The sequence below is a fragment of the Megalobrama amblycephala genome, linkage group LG20, assembly GCF_018812025.1.
Source record: "Megalobrama amblycephala isolate DHTTF-2021 linkage group LG20, ASM1881202v1, whole genome shotgun sequence".
NCBI lineage: Eukaryota > Metazoa > Chordata > Actinopteri > Cypriniformes > Xenocyprididae > Megalobrama > Megalobrama amblycephala.
The window spans coordinates 2,805,988-2,822,714 of NC_063063.1; the positions used below are offsets into that span (position 1 = coordinate 2,805,988).

Consider the following 16,727-nt stretch of genomic DNA (forward strand, 5'->3'; position numbering starts at 1 on the left):
AATAACACAAGACATGTCACTCGTATTGTTTTGAATGGGAAAAAGTGTAACGCGCAATATGGCGGAGTAAGTCCCGCCTTCTAAATAAGAGCCAATCGCCGACTGGTAAAGTCATCGCGTCACTTCAGCGGCCGTTAGAATCACCGGTTTCTATAGAAACAGTCAGACGCGAGCCTCCGAAGAGACGCGCATTTAGGTCTGCGCATGCGCATTAGCTTGATCCAGCCTGAAAAATAGTTTTTTTTTTGTCATGATTCGAGCGTTTAGAAACTAAATTTATGAGCCGGTTGTTGTTAGATTTCATTGGTGATTTCAAATATCGTAAGGTTGGCGAACAGTTTTGGAGAATTTGATGTTTCCCCATTCAAAGAGATTGCATGATGCCCAGGATGCCCGAGAGGCGTTTCAAAGATGGCCGCCGAGTGAAATGACTTGTCTTAAAGGGACTTTGATATTCATGTTTAACAGCAGAATTCCTGGTGAAAAACTACATTACCCAGGATTCTGTGAAAAATCTCCACCAATCAGAGAATCGAAATAAGCAAATCGCGCCAAAATAAACGCAAACTCCCCTGAAGCAACTGAATGTCTCATTATTTTATTCGAAATACCATTAACTGGTATGGTTTTGCATGTTTGATATGTATTTCTGATAGAAATTAAAAATTATCATCACTGTTAACCTTTTTTATCATAAACTGTTGTAAAATATAAGCTAGAGCTCTATATTCTTCAGTTGAAGATTATATAAGGCTGTCTTAGTAATATCAAAGACGCGTCACTCTATTATGAATGGGACAAAGTGCAACTTGCAATATGGCGGAATAAGTCCCGCCTTCTAAATAAGAGCCAATCGCCGATTGGTAAAGTCATCGCGTCACTGCAGCGGCCATTAGAAGCTCCGGTTTCTATAGAAACAGTCAGACTCGCGCCTCTGAAATGAGGCACAAGAGACACGCATTTAGGACTGCGCATGCGCATTAGCTTGATCCAGCCTGAAAAATACCGTTTTTTTGTCACGATTCGAGCGCTTAGAAACAAAATTTATGAGACAGTTGTTGTCAAATTTCATTAGTGATTTCAAATATGAAATTTAATCGAAAGTTGGCAAACAGCTTCAGAGAATTTGATGTTTCTCCATTCAATGAGATAGGAGCTGAACTTGGATGCCCGAGAGGCGTTTCAAAGATGGCCGCTGAGTGAAATGACTCATTTTAAAGGGACTTTGGTAATATCGTAAAGGTCATTCTACAGAAACGTCCACTTTTGGTATGACAAAATGTCTTAAAATGTATTTCTTTTTCTAACATTTAAACTTAGACCACATTATTATATTACATTTTGACTTTATGAATACACATAAATGACAGCTTAATGATTTAAAAAAAAATAAATAAAATTGTTTTTATTTAAAGACCGCATGTACCCATTTTTTGTCACTGATGTTACCTTACTTCTCTGGCATTTTTAAATGTTTTTTTTGAAATATTATTTCTCAATTTTTTCAGCACATGCAGTCAGAGTTACAGAATAATAATGATAATGCAAAAAATAAGGAGATTATGTTTTTTTTTTTTTTTAATCAAGTTAGTTAAAAGTGTGATTGAATGATGTTAATTCAATTGCGCTACCATGTATTTGCTCTAACAATGAAAATATTTGAAAAACAGTTATAAACAAGTAATGATGCAATCCTTTACATCTCAATGGATGTAAAATGATTACCATGTCACATATGACACATTTTATTTAATGTGACAGACAAAAAACAGTAACACCAGTGACCAAATGAGTCACCAGTGACTTATATATAAGACCAAAGATCCTTAATTTTTCAACTATAATTAAGTAGATGGGACTAAATTTTTACATTTGGTATACAATCAAAGACTTATCATTGACATTAGTGAAAGCAGTCAGTAAAAGATCATAAACAACATTTTAAAAATGTCTGTAACTGTCTGTAAAGTCGCTGCACTCAATTTAGCAAAAAACCCTCAATTTAGCCATATCTGACCAAAGGAAGATTAACAATGAGAAAGAAAAGTTAGAATCATGTAATCTTAATGCTATTTTATGCAAAAGAACTTAATGAATAGCTTTAATTAAAGTTTATCTATAAACGGGTAACACCAGTGACAATTTTCATGAAAAATGCATTTTACACAATGGATCCACATATTGTCAATCATATTCACTAAATTAAGTAATTTAATCCATTTATATTCTAGTTTTTTAAAATTCCCTAACAATAAAGTAGGTCACACCAGTGACTTCAACTAGAAGCTTTATATGAAATTTTGATTTTCTAATTAAAATTTCTGATAACTGAAAAGAGATAGTGGACTTTCCATTGGCCTTTCTTCATTGATCTTCAGGAAATAGGAAGAAGGAAGTCAAGTGATGTCATCAGTGCGATTTTTTATTTCAAAATAAGAGATTTTTGTTACCAGTGACACAACAACAGGGGACCACTACATTCATTAAATATTTTATAATATTTGCATTTGTTTTGTTTTTATGTCATTTACATCATATATTTGATAGTTATGCATACATTATTGTATTTGAAGTGGTAGAAAAACCTGTTTCTGAGCTCAAAATAAAGCACTTTTCCTCATGACTGTGGGGACGAGAGTTTCTGTGGTGTTTGGAATTTTTATAATTAATTAAGAAACAAATATTGCCACATTGATGGCTCAAGATTTAATTGTTCAAATAACATATTGTTTCATATTAAAATATAAAAAAAAATTGTAATCCTAAAGTGTTTTTCAAGTGTAATATTTCAGTAAAGTCTAGGGACAGAAAAGTGGACGTTTCTGTAGAATGACCCGTAAACAAAAACAACCCGTGCCGCTAGATCTTTTTAAAGTTAACATTGTAAAATAATGGTTGCCTTTTAAATTTTATGATGGGGGTCCATGACATCCAAAAGATTGAAAACATCTAGGGCCAGTTGCATGAAAAATTCGCAGACTCTTTCAAGTCTTCTAATTGTTTTCTTTAAGACTTTTTTTTTAAAAAGTCATTTGAATAGAAATGTTGGCTAGATTGGTATAATTTGCATGTGAAAAGTAAACCGCTAGTTGGTCAAACTGGTTCTCAAGACAGTCTAGGCACCTGCTGATCGCCAGAAGCAAAGATTGCGAGTGGTTCCAAAAGTCGCCGCTAGGTGTCGCTGTATTTCCAGTCTGTTTGTCGGCAGTATAAGGAGGGGAGGGAGACGATAAGACGCTGATAAATTTTCTAGAGTGAAAGAAAAGGATCTCTCTCTCTCTCCACCGCCAGAACCTTGAGCGCAAACACAAAGAGGAAGAGAAATACACTATATTTACAGCCATTTCCATCCCATCAGTAAGTGGACACACCTCGGGCTTCGTAACTAGACGCGCTTGCGGTTATTTGTACGTTTTCATCGCTGCCCCATTCATCAACCTGCTCGCGATAGATAAGCCCGGCGGAGACGTATCGATCCAGCGAGTCATGGCGAAAGAGCCGGAGCGGAACAGCTGCCTTCTGCGCGATCTCCGGCAGCGAGCCGGTAATGACATCTGCGCGGACTGCGGCGCTGCAGGTAAGAGCATCTCACCTGGTCAACTGCTACTGTACATACAGAGCCTGAAGCCGCCGCACCTGTCAGACTGATGCACCGCGCTGCTTTCGGTTTGTGTGGCTCTTGCATCTGCTGTGGGAGGCCTAGACCTGACACTTTATAGTAGGCTACACTTTAAATATTTCATCTGATAACATTAAATATTTTTAATACTAAAGTCATTGTGATATATTCAAATGTAATATATATATATGTACACACACAAAATGTTTCCCTATTAATAAAATCTGTAATATTTACATTTATTATTTGTTATTACATTTTGAATTACTTGTATTGTAGTATATTAAAATAAAAATGAGATATATGATATAGTAAGTTGTTATAATATATTAAAATAGAGCATATATAATAATATAATAATAAATAGCATTATATGTTTATATAGTTCATATTTTAATTCTGTTTATTAGATATTTATTTGTAATTTCTATTTGATGTTTATCATTTTAATTAAGTAGTAGCCTATATTATAATGTCATAACATTATATATATATATATATATATATATATATATATATATATATATATATATATAATTGAAATAGCATGTTTATATAGTTCATATTTGATGTATGAAATATTTATAATTTATATTTGGTATTTAATATTCAAATATATATATATATATATATATATATATATATATATATATAGTATAAATATAATATATATATATATATTTAGTATTCAAATTATATATATATAATATATATAAATAATCTATAAAGTTTATAATATATCAATATCTAGCATTTATTATATATAGTAATATAATTTACAGTATATTTTAATATAGTTCATTTTTATTAAATTGATGAAATAATTTTATTTGATTTGTTGTTATTACAATTTTAATTATATATATATATATATATAGTTATATAGTTATATACAGCTATAGTTATAATATATTCTTAACATATTAAATAATATATAATATAAGCATTACATTATATATTTTTATTTTATATATTTCATATTTTAATTTGGTTTATATATATATATATATATATATATATATATTATATAGAATATATTATAACTTATATTATATATATATATATATATATATAAGTTATAATATATTCTTAAATAGCATGTATTATGTATAATAATGTGTAATATAAAATATTTAATACATATTCATTAATTCATTTACATATTCATATTTTAATTTGGTTTATAAAATATGTGTTATATTAATAATTGCTATGTGTATTTTAATATCCATAGCAATAAGCATGTGTACGCCACTAAATACATGTTGTATTACGGTAGTTTCTGTGTAAATACTCACTAAAACAATGACACTCTGCAGCGTCATTACAGTGATTCAGCCTTGCTTATGATGCTACAGTCACATGTCATCATCATTCTGCCTCAGGGAAACAACATGTTACAGGAGTAGTCATGTGTTCCATGTTATTTGATAATAATATGGTGGTTTTTGATCTGTACTTACCCATACACACTCTCCAGCCCCAAAAGGTTGTAGAGTGTTGGTTGGGTGACACACAGCATTGAGTCACGCATGTTGTTTGTAATGCGAGGTGTTAAACATGAGTTTGTGGTGTGTTTTGAGAGGTGTTGTAAGAAGGGGATGTGTGTGTGTGTGTGTGTGTGTGTGAGTCACACAAAGAGTGGGTGACTCAGCTATATTCTCATCAGGTCTCCTGTACAGCTCCTGTTTGACTGTGTGTAAGAAAATAGATTTCCTAATGTTATTATCTCAATCCCTTCAGATACAGTGTCATACTGTACATATTTCTCTGCATTGCAGCTTTTCAGTACAGTATCAGGCACACAAACGCATAGGCTTACATACACACCGTCCTATTAAGGCGGTAATATTACGGTGACTCTCACAAGAGAGTTCTGGGATTTTTGCCCAGCGTTGGATATCAGCCCATTCTGACTGTGTTACGACTGCAGGCGCTTTAGGCCGGAGGAAAACAGCGCATCAGATCAGCGGATGACACATGGCGCACACTTCAGATGAGTCAGGGTGAATATGGGGTTAGGGAAAGACTAGACGACATACTTCTGTTTTCCTTACTTTCGATATGTGCATGTGTTGAGTGATGAAAGACAGATTTTCTTGTTGAAAATCCCTAAAACACCAACATATCAGATGCATGATGCATGTGTTATTTTTAGTGCTGTCAAATCGATTAATCGCATCTAACATAAATGTTTGTAAATATAGTATATGTGTGTGTTTATATATATATATATATATATATATGTGTGTATATATATATATATATACACACACACACACGCATACAAGCACATACTGTATATATTTGTACAAACTTTTATGTTAGATGCGATTAATTGCAATTAATTGCTTTGACAGCACTAATTATTTTAGTATTGAATTACCATTATAGTTTTTGAATTAGATTTTATTTTTATATTTTCTGTTTTTATTTATTTTAGTAATTTAGTTTTTGTCATTTTTATTGTTTTAAATGTCTATAAATAGTTAAATAAAATGAAAATGTTTTCAATTTTTGTAGTTTTAGTGAATGATAATAACCTGGTATATATTCTTTTTTAACTTTTTAATTTTAGTTTTTTTTTTCATATTTATTAGTTTTTTGTTTTGTTTTTTTTTAACTAAAGTTATTTTAGTACTTCAGCTTCAGTTAAACAAAACTCAGAAATGTTGCTTTGGAAACGACTTGAAATAAAATAAGTTTATTTTTTATATATATTTTATTTCAATTCAAATAATGAAAATTTTTTTATGGTTTTAGATTTAATTGTAGATAACAATATTAACCCTGATGTCGGTAACTGGTCATCTTCTTTCTGTTATTACATCATACTAAATGTCCACATGTCTGGCTCACTTTTGACAAACAGAGAGCATCATGGGAGGGTTTTCACAGAACTCATTGTGAAATAGTAAATACAATTCCCTAAAATAGAGAGCATTCAAACTGCGCCTTGTGCGGAAGCTGGCAAGAATCACTTTTACTGTTTCTCATCCTAAGATGTGTCGAAATTTCAATGAAATTGGCAGTACAAAGATACTTACATTGAAAACCGTGTAAGTATTTTTCTGTTGTCAACGTAGCGAGTTTGAGCCAACAAAATCTGCATGGGGAACTTTTTCACCCTCAAAATAAAACATTATAACATTATGTGACCGCACCTTCAGGGCTAGTGAATTGACCAAAAGCCTTAACCCTAAATATTCAACTTATACTGTGATCAGCTAATCATACAGCCTAAATAAATAAATATCCCATTATATCATACAGACTTAGGATCTTTTTAAAGGGGACCTATAATGCCCCTTTCACAAGATGTCTCTGGTGTCTCCAGAATGTGTCTGTGAAGTTTCAGCTCAAAATCCCCCACAGATCATTTATTATAGTTTGTCAAATTTGCCCCTATTTGGGTGTGAGCAAAAACACGCCGTTTTTGTGTGTGTCCCTTTAAATGCAAATGAGCTGCTGATTCCGCCCCCTTTCCAGAAGAGGGCGGAGCTTTAACAGCTCAACAACAACAAAGCTGGAGAATCTCACGCAGCCAAAATGAGGATTGTAAAACAACCCATTCACTGGGTTAAAACAACCTAATCGCTGGGTTTGTCCATTTTCAACTCAACTTGGGTTGTTTTTAACCCACCATTTTTTTAAAGATGTACTATATCATTGTCCAGCTCTAATCTGATAAATGCGACACATAGGCATGAAGAAATTAAGATGTTATAAACATTAATACCATGATTTATTGTAAAGCTGCTTTGAAACAACATGGATTGTGAAAAGCGCTGTACAAGTAAATTTGACTTGACATGACTATTGATATGTCACATGAATCACTTATCATCCATTGCATCATTTTACTGTGATTTAGTCATTGATTTTATTTTATTTATTTTTTTGGTTGCCAAGTTAGGCTGTACTGAGTGTGATGGACGACTGTCCTTCAGAGCTGACACAGTCTCTCTCTCTCTTCGCACTCACATCACAAACACTTTTTTGCCTTTACACACACACATATGTAGGACAGATATATCTTCAAATCTTTCAGATATGTGGCATAAACCCAGAATAACCTAAGCCTCACATCAACACATTCTCTATTTTGAGAAACCTCAATATGCCGTATGGTACGCATGCTGGGGTTTCACAGTTGCTTCTTGCTGCGAATGAAGCCATTGACCCAGTGCACTCAATCTCTGGTATAGCACACTTCATGCCTTGTGACTTTTATCACTCAATGAGTAAAAGTCACAGCCTTCAGCGCACTGCCATCTCAGTCATGCAAATCATCCAGGCGACATTGACACCACGACCCTGTTTACACTAGTATTAACATCTTTCCACTTGCAATCTGCGGACAGTTGCATAAACATAGTCATCATGTTAAGACTGTTGCTTAATAGCTAGTCTAGCAGTTAGTCAAGGGGTAATCAGTCTTACTTTTCAGATTCAAATTAGACCAATCTTCTTAACAGACAGATATGACCAGTGTTGAAGAAAAAAAATACACGATTAACTTGTAAAACTAGTCTGAGCAGTTTATGCAACTGGACACTGTTTAGATGCAAATGGGGTTGAAACATTTGGAGGTTTGTTTAATGCAGTTAATGATCATGTGAAGCACATTCGAAGTTCAATTTATGTAGGAGCTTAACATGATTAATTTGGCCAAAAATTTAAATTCTGTCATATGAATTTTTTCTTCTTCTGTGGAACACAACAGAAGAAATTCACTTAAAGCCCTTATGAATAATGCATTATAAAGGTATTCATAATGTATCTTTTCATAAGTAAATGTACTAACTAAAACTAAATGCATTATGTTTGCAGATTCCTTGTTGCATCTTAAATCTGTTATTTGTTTGAATGCATTATACTTTCTAAAGGTGTAGCAATGAATAGACCAGTATTATTAGAATGTATTATAACTGGTTGCAATTATTCATACAATGCACTATAAGGTGCATTACAAAGCATAATTAATGCATTAAAAACACTTTTTATGAAACATTATGTGCAGTATAAAGGCTTTAAGTAAAGTGTTACCAAAATGGTGAATCATTTTCAGTCTTTTTTTTATTGATCCGGTCGACGGGTTCACAAAAGTGGTATGCGTGATTCTGAATTATGCATGAATCTGAGTTAAAGCCTGTTCACACTGAGAACGATAACTATAAACTATAATAACTATATTAGCATCCACACGAATGGACGGTTATGTTCTGTTATTATAAGTGTGCCGCAGTTTTTGCTGTCTGCTCGAGTCTTTAAAGCAGGATGGATTCTGATTGGCTGTCAGTGTTTTTATCGTTCATCAGCTGGAAAAATCTTTTATTGAAAGTGATTCCATCTTCAGAAGACTATTTATATAGTTTATAGAGTTTCTTTATTTACATTTTTATGGTGCTTTTGTGTCTGTTTTGAAGCTTGTAAGTTCAGTGTAATTGTATGGAAATGAGCAACCAGCACGAATAAAGAAAGTCACACAGGTTTGGAATGAGTAAATTATGACAGTGAATAATAATTTGATGCCATTATGACCAAGTTTAACAAATCTGGACTTCTGTGCTCACGTATGTGTTTAATGACTAACTTCATGAGCAGAAATCAAATTCGCAAGCAACGAGGAAGGTGTGTAGCCTGGTAGCAGACAGAGCCACACCTTGATCAGCAGATAAGAACCAAAAGTAGGTAAAAGACAAAACAAAGTCCATTTCATTTGGTCACAAGCCTCTCTATCTCGCTTTCTGCCGCTCTCTCCAATCGCCCCTCTTTCTCCTTCGAACAATAACTTCACTGTATTTCTTATACGCAGCGAGCGTTAGACGTATGACACAGTTTCTCATGGATTGCGTCACTTTAAGAAGTCAAAAAACCTGAATATCAGTTTATGCCAGTTTTGTCACAGTCGACAGCCGACACTCCCCTGTGTGCCCTCAGGGTTTTCAGCTCAAGGATTTCCCAGCGTTTAGCAACACTCGCACCTGAACTGTCAAACTCAAGTGCTCACTTTTGCAGTTTCTCTGTGACTCAAATGTGAGCTGTTGTGTGAAGAGGCTGTCTGTGTCTGTGTGTACAAAGAGGGCGTGTATGTGTGAGATGCGGGTGACATTACAGACCTTTCTGTCTCCCTCTTATTGTGGGTTCGCCTGTGTTTAACCTTTAAGCTGAGACTAACGGTATAATTATTGCAGATAACCTCTGTGGTTTGTATGCAGTTTTTAAAGCCTCTTAGACCTCAGCAGAAACACACAGCAAGTCCTACTTTTAAACCAGTTGTTAAAGTGGTTTTGTTGCAGTCTTCAGTATTTTGGCCTCCGTTAACGGTTCCATCTGCATATGGATAAATATTGTAAAAGTAAATGGTATAGTGATGACATTATTGTCTGTGTGCCAATTTGCATACCACCCAAAATAGTATTGAAGGATAGAATTAGTAAATATAGCTGCAAGCAGCGATGGCGGGCCCAAGCCCGGTGGCACCGCCACCCCGGTGGCTTGAGGGCAGCTGTGCACAGCGGGCGATAGGCATTTAAAATGGTTAAACTTTAAAGGACTATGTCAAATTCACTCTACATTTACTGCACTACAATGTGGCGCTATAGAGCCCCTCCTCCCCGCCCGTTTCTTAGGCTTTGCCCATGTCTACTGGATAACAATCCTCATGTGTGTGTGTTGAGTTTCATACAATTTGAAGCATGCTAAGAGTCTCAAAAGCATCCAAAACTAATATTCAAGTTTGATGTGTTGCCATGGCAACAGTGTTTGAGATATCACGATTCTTTTCAAAGGTCTACATCTGCCATGTTTTGACATTATTCTTAAAGCAAATCAGGTAAAAATAAGAGGGTGATCTTAAAGCATGTTGAAAGTGACACACTTCCTGCTCCCAGTTGGTGGCGCTATAACTTTGACTCACAATAGTCACATCCACGGGATCTGCCTTGCACAATGAACACACAGCCGAAGTTTCATCAAAATCAATTAATGTATGCAGAAGTTATAACACTTCCTGTTTCTCTTTTCTCAACATAAATTTGTTGCCTAGCCACGGACAAACCATTTGAGATATCAAAAATCCGCTGGCAGTTTAGCATCCTCAATGTCTTGACTTCATTCTGACCGAGTTTGGTGGTGATCGGATTGATCGCCTAGGAGGAGTATATCAAATTCCAGAGCATGCGTTTTTCAAACAACCTGCAATAGCCGACTTCCTGTTGAGCTGGCGTATAACTTAAAGCATAGAGTGTTTGATATATGGACCAAGTTTTCAGACACCATTCAAGGGGGCGCTGTCGAGCCCCCCTGCCACACCCGGGTCCCATCCTTTGTGGCGTCCTAATGGCCGCAGATTCCAATGTGTGTGCCAATTTTCAAGAGTTTTTGAGCACGTTAAGGCCCCCAAAAAGCCCCGGATGACAGAAAAAAAAATATTTTCCTTAGAAAAACAAAAGGGCCCTGCACCTAAGTGGCTTGGGCCCTAATTAATAGTGGATAAAATCAAGATGACAACATAAGTTATAACTGTAAATTCTGGTAATTCTCTGGCTCTTTGGGCATCAGTGTCCGATTCTGGTTCGAACATATAAGGCTGAACACTGCTACTGACAGTTTCTGACATTTTCAGTGCGTGAGATTGTCCTGTTTTGTTGTTGTATGAGCTCTTGAAGCTCCGCCCTCTTCTGGAAAGGGGGCCGGGAGCAGCAGCTCATTTGCATTTAAAGGGACACACACAAAAACAAAAAGTGGCAATTTTAACATGCTATAATAAATTATCTGTGGGGTATTTTGAGCTAAAACTTCACATACACACTCTGGGGACACCAGAGACTTATATTACATCTTGTGAAAGGGGCATAATAGGTGCCCTTTAAATTTCTGAGATCATTAACTCACTGTTTCAAACGCATGTGATTTTGGCTGTAGAGCGCAAAGAGAGAAATGTTGAAGCCAACATTATGTGATTATTGGAAAAACATGCTTCTATCTACCAAAAAACCTAAATATAAAGTACTCAAGAACACTAGAGGCAGTAAAACACCAACAACTTTTATTCATTTTCACACAGATTGATTAAAAAGGACTTATTTTTGTACCTTGCACAATACTATGTTATGACATCAAAACACTTTTCCCATAGTGCATGGTTTGTAAACTAATACATTTTGATGCATCACATAATCAGCTCTTTTTTGCTGTAGTAAACTTGCTCTGCAGCTCACCTGATACAGCATTGCTCTTGTGATGTGAAGCGCCCGGGTACGAGTCCCTGAAACACGAGTCACGATAAAAGAGCTCAAAGACTTGCAGAGGCAGCTAAAATGACATGGTTGCTTCAGCAAAAGTGTTTTTATCTCAGGTTTGCTTTTTTTAACACTGTCGGTCAAGTTTAGTATTGGCACTGCGCTATTTTCAAACGTGATAGAGCATTAAAATTTAAGCACATGTCTTTTCCAAACTGCTGTATGTATCAGTATGTAACATCAATGTTTTCAGATTCATGCTCATCTGTATTGGATAAAATGGAATGTTTCCTTAATGTTCACAGAACCAAGAAAAACACTGAATATCCAGTGAGTTGAACAGATCTCAAAAGAACCATTCAGACTGTGAATCAGTTGATACATGGAAAAGATCTGACTCAAAAGAACAATTCATCCACAAATTGCAATTCTCTATCTCACATGAATATGCAAAGAAGTGCTAGGGCAGATGTCAAGAGTTTCAATAATAAAATAAAATAGTTTTGTAGCTACCATATGACTTCAGAAGATTCAGAAAGTATTCAGAATAGTATGAACTATTGTTATGAAACGTTTAGGGTGCTTTTGCATTATTTTTGATGCTTGAAAGCTTCAGTCAAGCTTCATGAGGATGAGTAAACAATGAATAAAGTTTTCATTTTTGGGTGAACTATTTTTTTAGGGTGATGAATTGTCACTTACAGACAGTCACACACTCATATTTTGGGATTTATGTATTTGAATTGCATATAAAATTTCCACTCATTTGGATTACACTGTTTTAAAGGTCCCGTTCTTCGTGATCCCATGTTTCAAACTTTAGTTAGTGTGTAATGTTGTTGTTAGAGTATAAATAAAATCTGTAAAATTTTAAAGCTCAAAGTTCAATGCCAAGCAAGATATTTTATTTAACAGAAGTCGCCTACATCGAACGGCCAGTTTGGACTACATCCCTCTACTTCCTTCTTTAATGACGTCACTAAAACAGTTTTTTGACTAACCTCCGCCCACAGGAATACACAAGAGTTGCGTTTGTAGAGTGTGTTTGTCGCCATGTCGTCGAAACGCTGTTATTTTCATCCCGCAGTCCAATCACCGGGTCTGATTCCGGCTCAAATTGATAGGGTAAAATTAAAGACATGTTTACAATAACACTGAGCGCGTGCATCTCCACGTTATGGTAAGAGGCGTGACCTTTCCGGGCAAGATATGCTAAACTGCTGTCGAATCACAACACAGGAACCGCTGGCACAATCAGAACTCGTTACGTATTTCTGAAGGAGGGACTTCATAGAACAAGGAAGTCATCAGCCCGTTTTTATGACAGTGGAAACAGCGGTATACAGATAAGTAAATTATGTGAAAAATACTGTGTTTTTTTACACGCGAAACACATGTTATATTGCACACTATAAACACAATCAAAGCTTCAAAAAAACGGGACCTTTAACATAAACTATAAAAAACTACTCAAAAAAAAACATTGCATAATTTATTAACTATATGCATCGATTTTATTTAATTTAAATAATCATATTTTCAAAAATGCATTTAATCAAATGGCTTAGAATCTGTGTAAATATGTTCATTGTGAAAACAGTTTATTCAGTTAAAGGGTATAAAAATATTGCTAGCTGTGGAACAACCAGTATTCAATTAGTTAAAATTGATGAGATTGATTGGGTTTTATTGATTATTAATATATAAACCTGGTTATTGTGTATTTAAAGCACATTCAGTTATATGGGGCTGCTACAGAAAGTTTAATTTATGTATGACTGAAAAATATTCATCACATCAAGATTATAAGTTTATGGTCTAATCCAAATGAAAAACAAATATATAAATCTTAAATTTAGGCCTAAATATTTTTGCGAGTGATGATGTTCCAGTAGTGGAGTATAGTTTTGCTACACACTCCCTTCGCCAGCAAAATTGACATGCTGTTATTGAGCCTCACAAATTTGTAAACGTTCTTCCTTCCTTCTTTCTTCCTCAGAGCCGGATTGGGTGTCTGTGACGCTGGGTGTGTTCGTGTGTCAGGGATGTTCGCTCATCCACAGAAGTATTCTCAGCCTCAGCCAGGTCAAGTCTGTGCTGCAGGACACATTTGAAGATAAAGAAATAGAGGTGAGGCACAGCCGATTTTGGCTGAAGGCTGTTTACTCAGATTTGCCTGGGCAGAAACGCAGCTCTCTTTGATCTCCTGAACACCATCCAAATCTGCAGTAATCTCAAGAGCCACAGAGATTGATTGGCTCTTTGCCTACTTGAAAGATTGAGGATGAAAGCCATTAGTGCACAACATGAGCCTGGGAATCTAAAGAGAGCTGATGTTTGTGATAATCTTAACAGAGACGTGATGGACAGATCCGTCAAACCGGTTCATAATCAAGAGGTGCACGATGATGCGTTAAATTTAAAAATTGCTTATTATAACAAATCTGAATAATTAGGGTTGCTTGCCCTTGTGAAAAAAACCTATACCGAAATGTATTTAAAATACGTTTATTTCATACTAAGTATACTACAGATCCACATATGTACTGACATATCGCTTGAAACTTACTGCTATAAATATTATACATTTTATTTCTTTACTGCACAATGCATGTTTCTTAATATCAAGCCTAAAATGTGTTTTAATATAACTATTAGTAAGGATAGCATGATCATAATATCAATCTTTAAATGCAAGATATTTAAAGTGTACCTAAAGTATACTTGCAGTAGTTCCACTTTAGCACAGTCAAATACACTGTGTACAGAATTATTAGGCAAGTTGATTTTCTGATCATATTTTTTTTTCCAAGCACATTTTACCAATTCCAATCCACATCAATCTTAATAACTACTATTAATATTGTTTTTAATCATTTATAAGTGATATATAATTGTTCATGAAGGCTGGAAATGAAAAATGCCTTATATTCAGGTGTGCAGAATTATTAGGCAGGTTTTCTTTTACAGGCAAAATGAGCCAAAAAAGAGATTTAACTCAGACTGAAAAGTCAAAAATTATTAAATACTCATGAGAAGGACGCAATACTAATGCAATACTAGAAATTGCAAAGTTAAAGCATGACCAAGGGACAGCAAAATGCTCATTGGGTCAGCGGGGTCAGACAGAAACAGGTGGAAAAGAAAAGACACATGTTAACTGCAAAATAATTAAGAATTAAGTGTGAAACCATCAGGAACCCTTTAGTCTCCAGCGCCACCATTTTCCAGAACTGCAACCTACCTGGAGTCTCCAGAAGTGCAAGGTCTCAGGATCTCAGAGACTTAGGTTAGGTAAAAAATCCTAAAAAATGACCCGCACTTGATAAGAATCACAAGCTGAAGTGTTATAAAATACATGAAGACTGGGTTTTTATAGGCCTTATAAACAGACAGCTTGAGAGTGACTCCTGATGGACCAGCACCACATCCTCTTGTACCACTGTTTGAAGGATTTATCTTCCAGAATCTGGCAGTAAGTTTTGGAAGATCATTTTTAGTCCATCTCTGCAAGACAGACATTTCAGGATAAGAGATGGACTAAAAGTGAACTCAAACACCTTACTGCCAGATTCTGGATAAATTCTTCAAACAGTGGTACAAGAGGATGTGGTGCTGGTCCATCAGGAGTCACTCTCAAGCTGTCTGTCTATAAGGCCTATAAAAACCCAGTCTTCATGTATTTTATAACACTTCAGCTTGTGATTCTTATCAAGTGCGGGTCATTTTTTAGGATTCTTTAGCTAACCTAAGTCTCTGAGATCCTAACACCTCGCACTTCTGGAGACTCCAGGTAGGTTGCAGTTCTGGAAAATGGTGGCGCTGGAGACTAAAGGGTTCCTGATGGTTTCACACTTAATTCTTCACCTTAATTCTTAACTATTTTGCAGTTAACATGTGTCTTTTCTTTTCCACCTGTTTCTGTCTGACCCCGCTGACCCAATGAGCATTTTGCTGTCCCTTGGTCATGCTTTAACTTTGCAATTTCTAATATTGCATTAGTATTGCGTCCTTCTCATGAGTATTTAATAATTTTTGACTTTTCAGTCTGAGTTAAATCTCTTTTTTGGCTCATTTTGCCTGTAAAAGAAAACCTGCCTAATAATTCTGCACAACTAAATATAAGGCATTTTTCATTTCCAGCCTTCATGAACAATTATATATCACTTATAAATGATTAAAAACAATATTAATAGTAGTTATTAAGATTGATGTGGATTGGAATTGGTAAAATGTGCTTGGGAAAAAAATATGATCAGAAAATCAACTTGCCTAATAATTCTGCACACAGTGTATACTTCAGTATATCTTTAGTTGGACCTCAGCACTACTTCCTCACAACATTAGCTGTTCCAATTTAGCAGATCTCAATGACTTCAGGGTATTTATATTAAGTACATAAATATGTAATGTATTTCTAGTATACAAATTTTGGTATATTCATTTTTCACTAGGGATGCTGAGATCAGATTTTTCACTTGGACCTCGATGAAACGGGCAAAATCTCCATTAGAATTAAGCATGTTCTTCAGAAAATGTAATTCTCAGAAATAATGTATGCAAATAATATTAATTATATTAACTTACAGTACAATAGGGTCTCATTTGTTAACATTAGTTAGTTAGCCTGGCGCCGCATTACGCCGGGTGTATGATAGGGCCCTTGATCTTAATAATATATTAGTAAATGTTGAGATTAACGTTAACATTATTCAGTGCTGTAGAATAGGGCTGCACAACGATTAATCGCGTTTAATCGTTTGCAAAATAAAAGTCTGTGTTACGTAATATATGTGTGTGTTCTGTGTATAATAATTATGTATATATAAGTACATGCACATACATGTATATATTTAAGAAAA

The 16,727-nt window shown here is 35.0% G+C and overlaps 1 protein-coding gene across 1 annotated transcript in view; it reads left to right on the plus strand.

The window, feature by feature from the left end:
• Positions 1-3,221: 3,221 nt before the first annotated feature.
• The window catches only part of LOC125255549 (arf-GAP with dual PH domain-containing protein 1), a 32,026-nt gene continuing 18,520 nt past the window's right edge, over positions 3,222-16,727 (plus strand). Inside the window, exons 1-2 of the mRNA XM_048170856.1 lie at positions 3,222-3,577; positions 13,865-13,995. Coding sequence (XP_048026813.1) covers positions 3,487-3,577; positions 13,865-13,995 — 222 coding nt within the window. The 5' untranslated portion in view covers positions 3,222-3,486. The remainder of the gene's footprint in view (positions 3,578-13,864; positions 13,996-16,727) is intronic.